This window comes from Pleurodeles waltl, chromosome 4_1 (assembly GCF_031143425.1).
Source record: "Pleurodeles waltl isolate 20211129_DDA chromosome 4_1, aPleWal1.hap1.20221129, whole genome shotgun sequence".
Taxonomy (NCBI): domain Eukaryota; kingdom Metazoa; phylum Chordata; class Amphibia; order Caudata; family Salamandridae; genus Pleurodeles; species Pleurodeles waltl.
The window spans coordinates 812,823,621-812,842,981 of record NC_090442.1 but is presented as its reverse complement, the minus strand read 5'-3'; the positions used below and the strand labels follow the sequence as shown (position 1 = coordinate 812,842,981).

Genomic DNA, 19,361 nt, shown 5'->3' with positions numbered 1-19,361 from the left:
CAACACGTCCCTCTTTTTCCATCAAGCAAAATGTATTTGATGTCATTCTCATGCAACTTTAAGGTGCAGATAAGCACCCCTTACCAATCTACTTTGAGTCCTTTCATGGAGCAGATAGAAAGGCAGGAGGGAAAAGCTAGAGTACTAAAATAGGCTTTGTGCATCCTGCTGCTTTGAGCTTGGCCTGCCGCAAAACAGGGAGGAAACAGAATCCTAAATACAGGAACTACTGAAGATCTGTTTACTGCCATCCGGTATGTACTGAGTAAAGCGCCGATGCTGCATTAGTCCTCGAATTTCATCTTCATTCACTCTTGGCATCCTGTTGCGAGATAGCAACGCACGCAGAAAAACAAAGACTAATCATACATTACAATTCAACACTTACGATACATAACGCTTGGCAGAGCGTCAAAGCAGTTTCCAAACACATTACTCATTTTATTGTAATGTGAGCTATCAATCCATAGGCCTGCTGGGCTCGGTGCCAGTCAACGCAGAAGGGATAACAGACACAGGCGACTAGGCAGCAAGCATAAGTACCACTTTTAAAATATACAAATGCCATTCTATGGCTGGCATACAATTAGCGCACCGGGTGCGGAAATTGTGACTGAGGTCTCATGTAGAAACCAGTGTTTAAATTTACTCTAAAATATTACTGTAATAAGTGAGCAGACGCAATTGAATGGATCCTTAAAAGAAACAGGGCAACTTTTAAAAGGTAAATTAGGTTTATGATGAAAGTCCATTAGAGTCGGCATACACTTTACAGATTTTAATCACGTGCTCCTATACTGACATTTCGTTCTATATTCCCCAGGAGTTCCTTAAAATATTGTCAAAATCTTCGTCCTTTAAGATGCCAATACTCAAACCCTCGTAGTAATCCTCAAATTCGCAGTAGGACACTTCATGTGGATCACTGCATGCTTCCTTAAGGGTTTCCAGCAGGGCATTTCTGATCTCTTCTTCTGTTGCGACACCTACAAAAATATTTTATTAAAAAAGCATTAATCTAATAATTTCTGTGGCTGGTTTACTGGAGTACACATGCAATTAAAAGCAGAGGACAAAAATGAACACGATATGGTTCAAAGACATTCAGATGTAAGAGAAGCAAATGATCGGTCCTTAGCTTTGCTCCACAGCATATTAAAGGCAGCAATGGATTAAATTACCACATTGTGAGCGCATCAGTAATATTTTCGTTTCTTACCAGTAACTACAGTTGTACACCATATGTAACTTTTATCGATTCACATGCTTGAATTATTCCCCGACATGAGCAGGTAACCCTCGATAATCAATCTTTATGCTCTTTCTGGTGAATAATCTAAATGCCGATTCCCCACCTTTTGAATTTTCCTAGGTTTCAGATTGGGTCTGGAAACTCTTTCAACAATTGCTCGAGTGTGCAAAAGGTGGTGCCAGTGAACTTCAGGGCGTCCTTGCCTGCTTCAGGAAGTGGCAGCACAGTGCCAAATGTAGGTGTCACCACTTGCCACTTAAATCAGTTTATTATAAAGCAATCTGCACCTTTAGATGCGAAGCATCAATAACAGATTTTGGGCCAGGACAGTGTACAGAATTCAACATTGGAAATTACCTAAAGTCGGAATCCCTGAAGTAGATTAGGCAAGTAAAATGAGTGAGTGGAATTCGTTTCTGAGTGGGTGAATTTTAAATATCACCATTCGCCGATAACATTTTAGTGTATGTGACAAACCCAAGAAAATCTCAACCAGCACTCTTAACAATTGAACAAAATTTGAGCCAAATAATAGGCTTTACGAATAATCTTTATAAGTCAGAGACATTATCCATCAGTATAACTCATGAAACAGTAACACGGTTAGAAATGAACTCCTCTTTTAAAAGGAGAGCCCAAACTCTAACATTTTTGGGTGTTGTAGGAAGCTGGCCTGGTGTGTGGTGGGTGCCTGAGGTACTTACACCTTATACCAGGTCCAGGTATCCCCTGTTAGTGTAGTGTAGGCAGTGGCTAGAAGCCAGCCTCTCTAGAAGTAGCTGTGGATGAGCAGCCAAGGCGTATCTAGGAAACATGAAAAGCTCATGCAATACCACTGTAGTCACACAGTACTTACACACATGAAAGAAAACACTTAGTGTTACAAAAACAAAGGTACTTTATGTTAGTGACACAAATACCAAAAAGTACTAGAGAGGCAACCCTCCAATAGGAGGTAATAACACACTAGATATGTACACTAGTAATCAGCAATAGGCATAGAAAGTGATAGAAAACAGTGCAAATGCAAATAGACAATAGTGACCCTAGGGGGAGTCCAAACCATATACTAAAGAAAACGGAATGTAAACCCAGGATCCACAACTAGGTAAGTAGAATGTGTAGAGGGGAGCTGGGGGTACTAGGAAACCCCAAAGATAGGTACCACAGTGCCCCCTAGCGATCAGGAGGAAAGGAGTAAATTACTAGATTTTCCCCTAAACCACCCAAATGGAAGAAATAGAAGAAAATGCGACACCCAGACAAGACTGCAAAAACCAGCAGTGGATTCTTGAAGAGGAAGATCTGTGGAAGAAGGGACCAAGTCTAGAAGTCACAGAAGAGTCGAGGGGGAGTAGGCACTACCCAGTTGTGGATGCAGGAGTTGGTCGATGGTAGGACAAAGACGGTCCGGAATGCAGCCAAGGAGCAGGTGAAGAATTCCTGGAGGAAACAGTCGACGTCCCACACCGGATGGATGATAGCAGTCCGTCAGTGGCATGGAAAAGCCACTAACAAGCCCTGCCAAAGGCAGAAGTCCAGGAGGACTTAACCCACGGGGGGAGTCCTAGGGGGACCCTCAAGAAGGCAGAGAGTCCAAAGAAGAAGAAGAAGCAGCCCCCACAGGAGACCCACTAGATGAGCAACCAGGAGTCACAGAGGAGCCCACACAGCACAACTGGAGAAGGGTCCCACACCGCAGGAGAAGCACGCAGAGGGCTGTGCGTCGCAGGAAGGAGTGCTGGGGCTACAAGAAGCCTGAAGATCCCTCGGAAGAGATGCCAACAAGCCTCGGTAGCTGCAAGAGATGCGTGCAAGAGGGTACTGTCCTGATTGGGAAGGAAAGGACTTACCTCCACCAAAGTTGGACAGCTGGCAGAGAGGACCAAGAGGACTACTCCGGACCACCACCTGTGATACAGGATGCACGCAGCTCAGGATGAGAGGAGATCCATGCAGCCAGTCATTGTTGCAGTTGGTGCCTGCAGATGCCGGGGAGTGACTTTCACTCCAAGGGAGATTCCTTCTTTCTTCTTGTGCAGACTGAAGACTTGCCGCCCTCAGAGGATGCACAGCTGGGGAAATGTTGCAGTAGCTGGAAGGAGCAGTGGAAACAATGTTGCAAGCACAGTCTTCGTCGTGGATGCAGATTGTCGGTTCTGGAGGGTCCAGCCGCGGTTCCAGGGGACAGAAGTCGAAATAGAGGTTGCAGAAGAGTCCTGCTGGAACCTTGGAAGCCAAATCTGAGGACCCACCCAAAGGAAATCTTTTGTTCTGCCTTCCTGGGCTCGAGCTTCTCAAGCAACAGGAGGCAGAAACCTGTCTGGGAGGTCGCAGCAGCATGAGCTGCCTGGAAAACAGAAGGCTGTAATGCCAATATTGGGGGTCCTGTAAGGAGCCCCCAGAGTGCATGGAATCATACAACCAATGCTTGCAAAAGCCTTGGGGTCTGAGTCCAACATGTTTGATGCCAAACATGCCTTTGTTCGGAGTTACCATGAAGTAGATGGACACAGGTAGTGACCTATGTCCAGTATAAGTGTAAAATGTAGTCCCCGCACTCACGAAGTCCAGAAAATGGACCTGGATTTCACGGGGGCACCTCTTCTAATACAGGGGTGCTTTCACACACATAGGTACTTTGCACCCTGCCTCTGGACTAGAAGGCCTGCCATAGGGGTGACTTATAAGTGACCTAGTGTAGTGAAAAATGGCACTGAAAGGGTGCTTGCACCTTTTTACGCAGGCTACGATGGCAGTCCTGCAGAAGCCTTTGCATAGGCTCCCTATGGGTGGCAAAACATATGCTGCAGCCCATAGGGATCCCCTGGAGCCCCAATGCCCTTGGTGCCTGGGAACCATATACCAGGGAGTTATAATGGGGCACTAGTGTGCCAATTGTGGGTGAAATAGAGTTTTGGGAGAGAGAGTATAATCACTGGGGTCCTGGTTAGCAGGATCCCAGTGAACACAGTCAAGCACACTGACATCAGGCAGAAAAAGGGGGTAACCATGCCAAGAAAGAGGCTACTTTCCTACATTCAGCCTTCCCTCCAAACTTTCCCGTGCCTGTACCCATAGGACAGAATCCATCGGCATGGATGTGATAACGGATTCGGAGGGGCCCTAGGTAGCCAGGTATGAAGCCACCAGCACGGAATCCAAAGCACCCCCTTCCAACCCCACAGGGCTCGAAGGTGTCGCAGTGGGGTCGGTATGCCTGAAAATGAGGCACATGCCTCATAAAACTCTTTCAGCTGGGCAGGGGTGGCTCTGGCTCCCAGAAACTTGGAGAGGCACGGAGCTGACCCAGAAATAGGCTCCGCGGAAGGAGGACTAGAGCATCAACGCTCTTCCCACAGCTGTGAAGTGGCTCGAAGAGAGTTCACATCAGATAAGTTAGGACCAGCTTAAGGTTTCATTGGGGCATTACAAAAGGAGAAGAGGGAAACATGTTGCAGGCCAATTTGCTTCTTAACCAGTAATTTAAACAAGGAAGGCTGATCTGGCAATCATAAGAAGTCCACTAGGGGCGAAATAAAACTGTGAGGAAACAGGCTTTGGAGGATTCACCCCACTTTTGCCCCCATTTTGACTAACTAGACCCTGGTGTAATGGTCCTGAAATGCCCTAAGCCCTTCTAATCGGGACTCAGTGAATGTGCTTTGACCCTAAAAAGGTACATGGTTGATTGGTTTATACCCAAATGGCATAAGCTAACTTACTTCTCGTAGGAGGCTGGCCTGGCTTATAGTGGGTACCCTGTGGTACTTACACCTTGTGCCAGGTCCCGTTATCCCTTACTAGTAGATTAGAGGTGTTCTAGCAGCTTATGCTGATAGAGGTAGCTATAGCAGAGCAGCTTAGCCTGAACTAGGAGACATGCAAAGCTCCTACTATACCACTTATATCACTTAGCACTATATCATAAGAAAACACAATACTCAGAGTTACTAAAAATGAAGGTACTTTATTTTAGGGACAATATGCCAAAAGTATCTCAGAGGATATACTCCCTTAGGAGGTAAATAATATACACAAAAGATACACACACAAACTAAATCAGGTAAGTAAACAGTTAGTAAAGTAGTGCAAACACTGTAGAACACAATAGAATGCAATAGGGAGAAATAGGCCTAGGGGCAACCCAAACCATATACTCCAAAAGTGGAATGTGAACCACGAATGGACCCCAGGCCTAGTGTAGTGTGTAGAGGGTCGCTGAGAGTGTAAGAAAACACTAAGGGTGTCCAAGATACCCCACCCCAAGACCCAAAAAGTAGGAGTAAAGTTACCCTACTACCCCAGAAAGACAGAAAAGTCGAGATAGGGGATTCTGCAAGGACAACAACTGACTGCAAAGCACTGAAGACGGATTCCTTGGACCTGAGGACCTGTAAAGGAAGGGAACCAAGTCCAAGAGTCACGCAAGTGTCCGGGGAGGGGGGGGGGGGGGGCAGGAGCCCACTAAACCCCAGATGAAGGTGCAAAAGGGCTGCCTCCGGGTGGAAGAAGCCGAAGATTCTGCAACAACGGAAGGTGCGAGGAACTTCTCCTTTGGTCAGAAGATGTCCCACGGCGTGCTGGAGGATGCAGAGTTGTTTCCACAAAGAAAGACCGCAAACAAGCCTGGCTCGCTGCAAAGGTAGTAGTTGAAGAAAATGGGTGCTGCCCGGGCCCAGGAAGGACCAGGAGGTCGCCCCTTGGAGGAGGAGATAGAAGGGGCTCTCAGCAACACAGAAAGCCCATGCCGAAGCAGGCAGCATCCGCAGAAGCACCTGAACAGGCACTTAGAAGATCTGAGGACGATGTTCGACTCAGAACAAAAGAGGGTCCCACAACGTCGGAGTCCAACTCAGCGAGTTGGGCAATGCAGGACGGAGTGCTGGGGACCGGGGCTAGGCTGTGCACAAAGGAAGTCTTGCAAAAGTGCCCAGAAGCCCGAGCAGCTGCAGTTCACGCAGTACAGAGGATTACTGTCTGGCATGGGGAGGTAAGGACTTACCTCCACCAAATTTGGACAGAAGGCCACTGGAGTGTCGGGACACTTGGATCCAGCTCCTGTGTTCCAGGGACCACGCTCGTCACGATGAGAGGGGACCCAGAGGACTGGTGATGCAGAGGTTTGGGGCCTGCGTTGGCAGGGGGAAGATTCCGTCAACCCACAGGAGATTTCTTCTTGGCTTCCAGTGCAGGGTGAAGGCAGACAGCCCTCAGAGCATGCACCACCAGGAAACAGTCTGAAAAGCAGGCAGGATGAGGCGCTACAATGTTGCTGGTAGTCTTCTTGCTACTTTGTTGCAGTTTTGCAGGCGTCCTGGAGCAGTCAGCGGTCGATCCTTGGCAGAAGTCGAAGAGGGAAGTGCAGAGGAACTCTGGTGAGCTCTTGCATTCGGTATCTGGTGAGATACCCACAGGAGAGGCACTAAATAGCCCTCAGAAGAGGATTGGCTACAGAGAAAGGTAAGCAACTATCAGGAGGGTCTCTGACGTCACCTGCTGGCACTGGCCACGCAGAGCTGTCCATTGTGCCCTCACACCTCTGCATCCAAGATGGCAGAGGTCTGGGACATACTGGAGGACCTCTGGGCACCTCCCCTGGGAGGTGCTGGTCAGGGGAGTTGTCACTCCCCTTTCCTTTGTCCAGTTTCGCACCAGAGCAAGGCTGGGGGGGATCCCTGAACCGGTGTAGACTGGCTTATGCAAGGAGGGCACCATCTGGGCCCTTCAAAGCATTTCCAGAGGCCAGGAGAGGCTACTCCTCCCAGGCCCTTCACACCTATTTCCAGAGGGAGAGGGTGTAACACCCTCTCTCAGAGGAAATCCTTTGTTCTGCCTTCCTGGGACCAGGCTGCCCAGGCCCGGGGCAGAAACCTGTCTGAGGGGTTGGCAGCAGCGGTAGCTGCAGAGGAGACCTCTGAAAGCTAGTTTGGCAGTAGCTAGTGCCAGGGTGCCCACACACTAAGTAACTTTGCACCTAACCTTCACTAAGTGAGGGTTAGACGTATAGGTGACTTAGAAGTTACTTAGTGCAGTGTAAAATGGCTGTGAGATAGCGTGGACATTATTTCACTCAGGCTACAGTGGCAGTCCTGGGTAAGATTTGTCTGAGCTGCCTATGGGTGGTAAAAGAAGTGCTGCAGCACATAGGGATCTCCTGGAACCCCAATACCCTGGGTACCAAGGTACCATATACTAGGGAATTATAAGGGTGTTCCAGTGTGCCAAACAGAATTGGTAAAAGTAGTCACTAGCCTGCAGTGACAATTTTTTCTAAATACAGAGAGAGCATAAACACTGAGGTTCTGTGATACAGTTAGGCACCACACAGGGAACACATACAGGGCATACTTTATGAGCACTGGGGTCCTGGCTAGCAGGATCCCAGTGACACACAGGCAAAAACAAACATACATACAGTAAAAATGGGGGTAACATGCCAGGCAAGATGGTACTTTCCTACACTTCTAAGCCCCTAGTATATGGTACCGGGGTACCCAGGGCCTGTAAGCAGAGTGTTCCCTCAGGGACTGTAGCACTTGTTGTGCCAACCTGAGGAAGACAAGGTAAAAAGTGACTCCCAGGCTGCTACTGCAGACTGGTAGAGCAGTTTGAAAACTGCCAACTTGACTTTGCCATTTAAAGCAACAGCAAAGCCCTACCTCCCTTTTTAATATGTACAAGTCACCACCACAGCAGGCCTAGCAAGTCCTAAGGCAGGGTGCAGCATATCAGTAGAATATGTGGGTCTAGCTGTAAAATCCCACAGTTGTCATTTTTTATGAGAGAGAGAGACTGGTAGCCCCCTTGGCAAGTACAGAGTCACATATTGACACCTCAGCTGTTCTAACCTTTGAATGAGACTACCAAAGGTGGTACTCCAAGGTATCAAATGATTTGTTACTTTAAGCCCGACTTGATGCCCAAGTTGTAATTGATGCAACGTGCATGTGCAACTTTTAGAAAGTTGCAACTCTACTGCCCAGTTTTCCAGTGGCCCTTTGTTGAGGCTGATCATCAGATAGCCTTCTGCCCACCTGGGGAGACACCTCCACTGCTTCCAGGTCAGGTGAAAAGAGACGCCTGCTACTGGAGGAGGTGTTATCTCCTCCTGGCAGGAAGCCACATGGGGTGTTGGCCCAAAAGGCATGCTTGAAAGGGGAAGCTGACTTTGAAGGGCAAATTGTGAACACACTGGAGAAGGCCTGCTCTTTCGTTCGGGTAGACAGGTTGCTATAGGGGACGGATGGAGGAAACACTGGCAAAACCTGTTTTCTCACAGCCATGTAGCCCAGAGTTAGCCACTTACCTAGGGTCGGCAGCTAAGCTCCATACACCAAGAGAGGGATCCCGATATCTTGGGGGTGGGCAGAACAGGATACACTGGGATAGCTCGATGCCACACTTCGCAGGAATTTGTCATCAGGTGGGAAAAGACCCAGTAACTCATTGGCTGGTGACCGAGGTCTCCCCTAAGGGACCTTTCTGGGCATAAAAGAGGCACCCCTTGCCCCCCAAACTCAGATCTTGGTTGACTGGTAGAAAAGGACCGAAGAATGACTGCCCTGCTGATGCTAGAACAACAAAGGTGAGGCTGCACCGAAGTTGGATTGCACCTGCTGCTCCTTGGGCTAGTGAAAGAAAGGACTGTGCCTGCTGCAAGCTCCTTGGGCTAGTGAAAGAAAGGACTGTGCCTGCTTCGACCTCCTTGTGGAGTTGTCCTCTGAGTCCAGCTAGAAGCAGAGACTCTAAGAGTTAGTTGGATAACTTCCTATTCCCATACCGAATCACAAAAGTTGAAGAACCGTGCTGGGGCAAGTTGGTAGCCCAGATCACTGGATCACTGCTTCTTGCAGCTCTGCAGGCCAAGAGACCTGGACCAAACACTCAAAAATTGAACACAGGTCTGCTGAATTCAGTAAAATCATCCGAGTGCAGTTTGGTAATGTATAACAAGGTGACGTTATACAACATCAGCATATAATATACCCCATTTCCTTACAATAACCCTTAACAGTGTCCAAATGAAGGTCTTCCTGGGCAAGAGACAAAACAACAAAACTTCAGACGCTTTAACAGCTAGTTGTTGAGGTAGGAGAAGACTGGCACCCATGACCTCTGAAAGTGTGCTGCCAACACCACCATCACATTTATGAAAACCCGAGGGGCACTGGTGAGAACTAGGGGACGTATATCACACTGAAAATGCTCCATTCCCACTACAAATCTCACTTAGCGTCAATGGCCAGTAGAACAGAAATATGAAGCTAGATGTCCTGCAGGTTCAACACACCATCCAGTCTCCTGCGCGCGCCGTTGGGTGGTGTTGTTCAGATCTGCATGCGTCATCCAGCTCTGTGTAGCGTTGTTGGAGCCGTCTGACATCATGGTCTTCTATATAGCCACCACCCCGCCGCGCGTACGTCACTTCTTTTCCACAACTTCCCATGCCAGAAGCGCAGAGTCATAGAAGAACCAACAAGCATTTTAGTTTTACGCTTGATTGTTTGAGAAAAAAGACATGCCCTTGAGAAAGGCAAAATTATAAAAAAACACGATGTATATATCCGCAGAGGGGGGAGGCTTGGGTGGGTGTAAGGAATCTTGAGCTAGATAGAGTCTCTACCAGATCATTTGTTACCGAAGGTAAATAACTTGTTCATTTGATAGAGACTTCTAGCTGCAGATTCCTTACCTTAGGATAGATACGCAAGCAATAACTCCTGGTGGTGGGTCGTGAGGATATATTTCACACCAGCAAGTCCTGCAGGACAGAGCGGGCAAAATGCCCCTCCCTCCTCACCTGACTATCCAGGCAGTAGTGTCTTGCAAATATGCGCAAGGAAGCCCACGTTGCCACTTGGCAGATATCAAGTACCGGCACGCCTCTAGCCAACGCACTGGTAGCACCTTTCCCTCTGGTAGAGTGAGCCCTCAAGCCCTCTGGAGGCTGCTTCTTAGCCAAAGCATTGCAAATATTTATACAGAGAACGACCGGGTGTGAAATGGATTGTTTCTGGACTGCCTGACTCTTCTTTGCAGCAACGTACTCCAAAAAGAGTTGGTCGTCCACCTGGAACTCTTTTGTGCGGTCAAGGTAGAACGATAACACTCTTTTTGGGTCCATCCGATGGTGACGCTCCTCTTCCTTAAAGGGATGCGGTGGTGCACAGAAGTTGGGCAGGGTGATATTCTGACCCAGATGGAAAGAGGTCACCACCTTGGGAAGGAAAGAGGCACGAGTTCTGAGGACAACTTTATCAGGATATATCGTGAGATACAGCGGTTTCGATGATAAAGCCTGCATCTCACTCACTCTCCTGGCAGATGTGATCGCCACCAAGAAGGCTGTTTTGATAGTGAGCAGCCAGAGAGGACAGTTATGTAAAGGCTCAAAAGGAGCACACATTAGGAAAGTGAGTATTAAATTAAGATCCCATTGGGGCATCACAAAAGGCACAGGTGGAAACACATGGACAAGCCCTTTTAAGAATCTCTGTACAATGGGAGACTTGAACAAAGATGGTTGGTCGGGCAAGTGTAGAAAAGCTGATAAGGCAGCAAGATAGCCCTTAAGATAGCCCTTGAGAGTCCCTAAGGAGGAACCCTGTTGAGCGAGTGATAGAATAAACAAAAGGACATTAGATATAGAAGAAGAAAGAGAGAGGATCAGAAGACCTCTCTGTACAATATGAAACTAAATGTTTCTACCGGCAGGCGTAAATTGACTTAGTAGAAGAACGCCTGGCTGCCAGAATGATATCACAGACCTCAGGAGGGAGGTCATTCACCATCAACTGTAGCCTCTCAACCTCCAAGCATGAAGCCGCAAAGTTGACAGGTTTGCGACAGATGATCCTCCCGAAGAGGCAACCTGATTGGAGGACAGATGCTCATTTTGAGAAGCTCTGGATACCAGACTCTCCGTGCCCAATCCAGAGCCACTAGGATTAATTGGGCCTGGTCGTTCTTAATTTTCTTGAGAACTCTGGGCAGAAGCGGTATGGGCAGAAAGGCGTACAAGAGGCCTGAACTCCACTCGCGATGAAATGCGTCGCCTAGCGATAGCCCCCTTGGGAACTCAAACATGCAAAACTGCTGACATTGCTCATTCTCTACGGAGGCAAACAAATCTAACCAGGGCTCTCCCCACTTCTGAAAGAGACCTTGCATCACCTCAGGATGGAGATACCATTCGTGATCCGCTAAGACTCGTCAGCTGACTTTGTCCGCTCTAGCGTTCAGAGAACCTGCCAGGTGTTGAACCACCAGGGATATGCCCTGCTGTTCCAGCCATGTCCAGAGAGGCACAGCCTCTTGACGAAGAGTCCACAACCTCACACCGCCCTGCTTGTTGCAGTATCACATTGTGGTAGTGTTGTCCGTGAACACCTGCACTACCTTCCCTTTCACAACAGGAAAAAATGCTTTTAATTCTAGCCGGATCACCCGCAGCTCCAACAAGTGGATATGGAGTCTGGATTCTGCTGGAGACCAGCAACCCCAGATCTCCACCTCTCCCATATGGCCGCCACATCCCAGAAGTGACACATCTGTCACTACTGTGAGATCTTGTTGGGGAAGAGAGAGGAGTCTGCTTTTGACCAAATTGGAGTTCACTAACCACCACAGCAGATCCTTTGCAGTTTCCTCCGAGGTCTGAACCACGTCAGTAAGATTTCCATGATGCTGTACCCACTGGAACCTCAGGTCCCACTACAGAGCCCTCATATGCCATCTGGCATGCTTTACCATAGGATGCAGGAAGCTATGAGTCCCAACAGCCTCAGAGTCTGTCTCACCGAAATCCAGGATAGAGGCCGAAACATTGGTATCGTAACCTGAATATCCTGGACTCGCTGCTTGGGAGGATAGGCCCGATACTGCACTGTGTCCAGAACACCTCCGATGAAAGTGAGCTTCTGAGAGGGAGTCAGGTGTGACTTTGGCACATTGATAGTGAACCCCAGCGAATGCAGGTGGTTCGTCGTCGTCTGTAGATGGGTGACAAGAGCCTGGGGCGTCAGAGCCTTCAACAGCCAATCATCTAGGTAGGGCAAGACTGAAATCCCTAACCGTCGCAGATGAGCTGCCACCACCGCTATCACTTTGGGCACTGGTGAGACCAAAGGGGAGCACGGTAAACTGAGAGTGCTCGTGGCCCACCTTGAACCGCAAGTAACGCCTGTGGCCGGGCAGGATGGGGATATGAAAATACACATCCTGCAAGTCCAACGCTACCATCCAGTCTCCTTGGTCTGGGGCATACAAGACCTCAGCAAGAGTGAGCATCTTGAATTTCTCCTTCTTGAGGAAGAGATTGACGTCCCTTAAATCCAGGATAGGGTGAAGGTCTTTGTTCTTTTTGGGAATCAGAAAGTAGCGGGAACAACAACCACTGCCTACTTCTGACATTGGGACCTTTTCTATAGCTCCCTTGGCCAAGAGAGCCATAACTTCCTTGTGGAGCAAAACCAAATGATCCTCCATTAGCCGTTTGTAGGAAGTTGGCTCTGTATATACTATCTCAAAGTAAGAGATAGTGTGCACAGAGTCCAAGGGTTCCCATTAGAGTTAAGATAGTGGCGAAATTAGATAATTCTAATGCTCTGTTTTGTGGTAGTGTGGTCGAGCAGTAGGCTTATCAGAGGGTAGTGCTAAGCATTTGTTGTACACACACTGGCAATAAATGAGGAACACACACTCAAAGACTTAACTCCAGGCCAATAGTTTTTATATAGAAAAATATTTTTTCTTAATTTATTTTTAGAACCACAAGTTCAACATTTGAAGTAAGTTCATAAAATGAAAGGTACTCCACACAAGTAAGTTAGGAATTTTGGATTAGAGCAATAACATATACAGTTTTTGTTAAAATGGCAATAAGCTATTTTAAAAGTAGACAGGGCAAAAATCAACAGTTCCTGCGGGAGGTAAGTAAGACACTTACAAGTCTCAGTTCCTGGGCATAGGCAGGCCACCGTTGGAGGTTCAAGGCAACCCCAAAGTTACCACACCAGCAGCTCAGGGCCGGCCAGGTGTAGAGGTCAAAGAGGTGCCCAAAACAAATAGGCGCCTATGAAGAACAGGGGTGCTCCGGTTCCAGTCTGCCAGCAGGTAAGTACCCGCATCCTCGGGGGGCAGACCAGGGGGTTTTTGTAGAGCACTGGGGGGGGCACAAGTAGGCACACGAAACACACCCTCAGCAGCACAGGGGCGGCCGGGTGCAGTGTGCAAAGCAGGCGTCGGGTTTTGTATAGGAAACAATGGAGAGACCTGGGGGTCACTCTAGCGGTGCAGGCAGGGCACAGGGAGGCTTCTCGGGCCAGCCACCACCTGGGCTAGGCGGAGGGTCGCCTGGGGGTCACTCCTGCACTGAAGTTCGGTTCCTTCTGGTCCTGGGGGCTGCGGGTGCAGTGTTTGGTCCAAGCGTAGGGTCCCTTGTTACAGGCAGTCACGGTCAGGGGGAGTCTCTGGATTCTCTCTGCAGGCATCGCTGTGGGGGACCGGGGGGGGTCGTCTCGGGCTACTCATGGGTTCGCAGTCGCCGGGGAGTCCTCCCTGTGGTGTTGGTTCTCTGGATCTCGAGCTGGGGGCGTCGGGTGCAGAGTGTGAAGTCTCACGCTTCCGGCAGGAAGAGTGAGGTCTTTGAAGTTGTAGAAAAGTTGCAAGTTTGTTGCTGGTTGTTGAGCAGAGCAGCTGCTCACAAGAGTTTCTTGGTCCTGGGATTCAGGGCAGTCCTCTGAGGCTTCAGAGGTTGCTGGTCCCTGTTGGATGTGTCGCTGGTTGCAGGTTTTCGAGTCAGGAGACAAGCCGGTACGGCTGGGACCAAAGCAGTTGTTGTCTTCCGTCGTCTCTGCAGGGCTTGTAGGTCAGCAGTCCTTCTTTTTGTTTCAGGTTGCAGGAATCTGATTTCCTGGGTTCTGGGGTGCCCCTAAATACTAAATGTAGGGGTGTGTTTAGGTCTGGGAGGGCAGTAGCCAATGGCTACTATCCTGGAGGGTGGCTACACCCTCTTTGTGCCTCCTCCCTTTGGGGAGGGGGGCACATCCCTAATCCTGTTGGGGGAATCCTCCAAAACTAAGATGGAGGATTTCTAAAGGCAGGGGTCACCTCAGCTCAGGGCACCTTAGGGGCTGTCCTGACTAGTGGGTGACTCCTCCTTGTTTTTCTAATTATCTCCTCCAGCCATGCGGGGGCGGGGATCTCGACTAGCTGGGATGCCCTGTGGCGCTGTAACAAAAGGGGTGAGCCTTTGAGGCTCACCGCCAGGTGTTACAGTTCCTGCAGGGAGAGGTGTGAAGCACCTCCACCCACTACAGGCTTTGTTCCTGGCCACAGAGTGACAAAGGCACTCTCCCCATGTGGCCAGCGACTCGTCTGGTTGTGACAGGCTGGCAGAAACTAGTCAGCCCCACACTAGAAGTCGGATTGGTGTTCAGGGGGCATCTTTAAGATGCCCTCTGGGTGCATTTTACAATAAATTCCACACTGGCATCAGTGTGCATTTATTGTGCTGAGAAGTTTGATACCAAACCTCCCAGATTTCAGTGTAGCCATTATGAAACTGTGAAGTTTGTGTTTGACAAACTCCCAGACCGTATACTCTTATGGCTACCTTGCACTTACAATGTCTAAAGTTTGGCTTAGACACTGTAGGGGCATAGTGCTCATGCACATATGCCCTCACCTGTGGTATAGTGCACCCTGCCTTAGGGCTGTAAGGCCTGCTAGAGGGGTGACTTACCTATGCCACAGGCGGTGTGAGGTTGTCATGGAACTCTGAGGGGACTGCCATGTCGACATAGTCACTTTCTCCTCACCAGCACACACAAGCTGTGAGGCAGTGTGCATGTGCTGAGTAAGGGGCCCCCATGGTGGCAAAATACATGCTGCATCCTTAAGAGACCTTCCCTGGCATCAGGGCCCTTGGTACCAGCGATACCAGTTACAAGGGACTTCTCCGAGTGCCAGTCTGTGCCAATTGTGGAAGCAAAGATACAGTTTAGGGAAAGAACACTGGTGCTGGGGCCTGGTTAGCAGGGTCGCAGCACACTTTCAATCATAACTTAGCATCAGCAAAGGCAAAAAGTCAGGGGGTAACCATGCCAAGGAGGCATTTCCTTACACCGTTCTTTTATCGGAGGGATAGAAGGAGGGAAAGACTGGAAGGGGAGGGAATAGCCCTTCTGTATGATCTGCAAGACCCATTTGTCCGTTGTAATGGAATGCCAGTGAGGGAGATTAAATTGAGTCCTCCCTCCAACTCGACGGATATGGCCTTGCAGAACCACACTAGGAGGGCTTGGGCGCTGTGGAGGGGGGCTGCGTGGTGGACGACCTCTGGCCAGACCCTCTGGGTCTGCCGCTACCACGACCACGTCCTCTTCCGGGATGCTGTGAAGCCGGAGGACGGTGAGTGAATTGTGGCTGGTGTGGTACCGTGCCCCTTCTGAAGCCTCGAAAGGAACGGAAGACAGACTGCTAGTGAGCTGGCGCAGAGAGGCCCGCGGATCTGGCCGTAGCTCGAGAATCCTTGAACCTCTCAAGAGCAGTCTGCCTTTTCACCAAAAAGGCGAGAGCCATCAAAGGGCACGTCCATCAAACTAGACTGGACATCCCTTAAAAAGGCAGTAGAACATAGCCAGGCGTGGCGATGTAGGGCCACTGTAGACACAATCGCTCTATCCAGCGAGTCAGTCGTGTCCAATCCACACTTGATTGTAAACTTGGCTGCATCTCTCCCATCCTTGACAGCCTGGGTGAGAATGTCCTGTACGCCCTCCGGGACCTGGGGAAGCACCTGTGCTATCGTAACCCATAAAGTATGGAAAAAAACGGCCCAATAGGCAAGAGGTGTTTACTGACCTCAATGCCAGGCTGGAAGAAGAAAACATCTTCTTCCCAAGTTGTTCCAGCCTCTTGGATTCCCTATCCAGAGGGGCGGAAGGGAAGGCACCATGGGAAGTGGAGGCCTGGACCACCAAGCTCTCCTGGGTGGGGTGTTAGGTAAGGAAACTAGAGTAGTTTGGAGCAGGTCTATGGTGGCGGCCAACTGTCCTATTCACAGGAGCCCCTGTGCTAGGTTTGGACCATGTTCCCAGAAGGCCGTCTGTTAGGACCTCATTGAAGGGCAACATCAACCCTGCCAGGTGACCAATCCACCTTCCTAGGCTATTTAGGGTATCCCTCTTGAGTAGGTCCTCAGATTCAACATGCAAGATTCCAGCAGGACTCCTCTTCATCATTTACTTCACCTTATGGCCACTGGAACTGCAACTGGACCCTCCAGGAACTGACAATCTGCATCTTCAGTGACAACGCCGCTCTGCAACATTGTTTCTCTGGCTCCTTCCATTAACTGCAACATTTCCCCAGCTGTGCATCCACTGAGGGTGGTGAATCTTCAGCCTGCACAAGAAGTAAGAAAGAATCTCCCTTGGAGTGAAGGAGTCACTCCCCTGCATGTGCAGGCACCAACTGCAATGACGAACAGCTGCGTGGATCTACTCTCCTCTAGAACTGCGTGGATCCTGCATCACAGGTGGAGGTCTGGAGTGGTGCCCTTGGTCCTCTCTGCCAGCTGTCCAACTTGGGAGACGGTAAGCCCTTGTCTCTATTTGCAGGACAATATCCCTGTGCACCACAACTCATTCAGCTACCAAGGCTTGTTTGTCCTCCTCCAAGGGATCTTCAGGCTCCGTGAAGCCCCAGCACTTCTTCCTGCAAAGCAGAGGCTCCAGCCTGCTGCTCCACCGATGTGTGACTCCTCTCCAGGTGTGCTGAGTGGCGTCACTGTGACTGCTGTGCCTGCTGCCAGTGGGTTCCCTGTGGGGACTGCCTCCCTTCTTGTGACTCACCCGACTGCTGAGGGTCACCCAGGACTCCCCTCCTTGGGTCGAGTCCCCTGGACCTTGCTGGTCTTCTTCAGCCTTGCAAAACTTCTCCATCTCTTGCATTTGCCAAGGCTTGTTAGTAGTTTTCCAGCACCACTGACCAACTGCATCACGACCACCAACGTGGGAGACTACTTGCATCACTCCTGGGACTTCTCTTCATCTCCGGTGCTGCACTGCTGGCCTTCTTCATCCACCCTTGACCTGGTCCTGCATCCACAGAAGCGTGGGTAGTGGCTCCTGCCACATGTAGACACTCCAACATGAACTCGACTTGGTCCCTTTCCTTTGCACATCCTCTTCTGTCAGGATCCATCGCTGGGTACTTCAAGTCTTGGTTAGGTCTTCCATAATCCTTTTCCAAAGTCCTCCTGATGGTTTGGGGGGAAAACCAGGTACTTGCCTCTGCTCTCTTGTCACTTCGGGTCGCTCTGTGTAGGAGGCCGGTCTGCTTTGTAGTGAGTACTGAAGGTACTTACACCTTAACCAGGTCCAATTACCCCTTATTAGTGAAATGTAGGCAGTGTCTAGAAGCCAGTCTCTCTAGGTTTAGCTGTAGCTGAGCAGCCAAGGCTTATCTAGAAGACATGCAAAAACACTGTAGTCACACAGTAATCACACACATGAAAGAAAATACTCAGTGTTACAAAAATAAAGGTACTTTATTTTGGTGACACAAATGCCAAAAATACCATAGAGACCATACCCCATTAGGAGGTAAGTAATACACAAATGATATACACAAGTATGTAGAAATAGCTGTAAACACAGTTAGAAAACAATGCAAATGGTGAAAATCACAATAGTTCTCCCTTGACTCTTCAGTGCTTCTTTGACTTGGTCCCCTTCCTCCACAGGTCTTCAATGTCCAGGAAGCCATTGTTGGTATCTTGCAGTCTCTTCTGGTTCTTGCATTATCTTCTATCACGACTTCTAGTGTGTGTTAGGAAACCTGCTGTGTTTTACTCCTCCTTTCCTGGGCTCTGGGTTGGGGTATTTTACTTACATTTGGTGTTTTCATACACTACCAGCACCCCTCTACACACTACACTTGCCTAGGTGGGAAACTGACTTTTGTATTCCACTATTTTAGTATATGGTTTGTGTTCCCCCAGGCCCAGTGCAACCTATTGTGATTTTCACTATTTGCAGTGTTTTCCTACTGTGTACCTACCTGTTTTTGGTTACTAGTGTATATATATTGTGTAATTTACTTACCTCCTAAGGGAGTATAGTCTCCAAAGTATTTTTGGCATTGTGTCACTAAAATAAAGTACCTTTATTTTTGCAACAATGAGTATTGTCTTCATGTGTGTGAGTACTGTGTGACTACAGTAGTATTGCAGGAGCTTTGCATGTCTCCTAGTTCAGCCTAGGCTGCTCTGCCTACAGCTACCTCAAGACAGCCTGGCTTCTAGACACTGACTACATTTCACTAATAAGGGATAACTGGACCTGGTAAAAGGGGTAAGTATCTTTGGTACCCACTACAAACCAGGCCAGCCTCTCACAGACACAGACACAGCAGTTGCAAAAGAAGCCCACGCAAAAAAGAGTCCCACGCCGAAGGAAAGCCACACAGGGAGCTGTGCGTCGCATGAAAGAGTGCCGGGGGCTAGAGCTACACGATGCTTGAAGACCCCTTGGAAGAAGTGCCAACAAACCTCGGCAGCTGCAAAGGGCGCGGTGCACAGGGGTACTATTCTGCATAGGAAAGAAAGAGTTTACCTCCACCCAAGTTAGACAGCTGGTATAGAGGACCGTCTGGACCACTTCCGACCACTACCCGTTTTGCAGGATCCATGACGCTCAGCAGGAGAGGGGATCCATGCAGCTTGTCGTCTTTACTGTTGGTGCCAGCAGATGGAGGGGAGTGACTCCTTCACTCCAAGGGCGATTCCTTCTTCCTTCCTGTGCATACTAAAGACGGGTTGTCCTCAGAGGATGAATGACTGGGGAAATGTTGCATGAGCTGGAAGGAGCTGTGGAAACAACGTTGCAGGCAAAGTCTTCATCTTTTTTGCAGATTGTAGGGTCCTGGAGAGTCCAGAGTCCTGCTGGAATCTTGCAAATCGAATCTGAGGAACCACCCAAAAGAGACTAAATATCCCTGAAAGGGGGATTGGTCACCTAGCTGGGTGACCACCTATCAAGAGGGAGCTCTGATGTCACCCGCCTGGCCTGGCCACTCTGGTGCTCCTAGAATTCCGTGC

The 19,361-nt window shown here is 49.3% G+C and overlaps 1 protein-coding gene across 4 annotated transcripts in view; it reads right to left on the bottom strand.

Moving 5' to 3' along the window:
• Positions 1–687: 687 nt before the first annotated feature.
• Positions 688–19,361, bottom strand: part of CAPS2 (calcyphosine 2) — a 925,516-nt gene continuing 906,842 nt past the window's right edge. For 3 of the 4 annotated variants that reach the window (XM_069229545.1, XM_069229547.1, XM_069229546.1), the window contains exon 19: positions 689–986. In XM_069229545.1, the coding sequence (XP_069085646.1) occupies positions 811–986 (176 nt within the window). In that variant the 3' untranslated portion in view covers positions 689–810. Of the gene's footprint in view, positions 987–19,361 lie in introns of all 4 variants that reach the window. The other variant, XM_069229548.1, reaches the window with a different exon arrangement.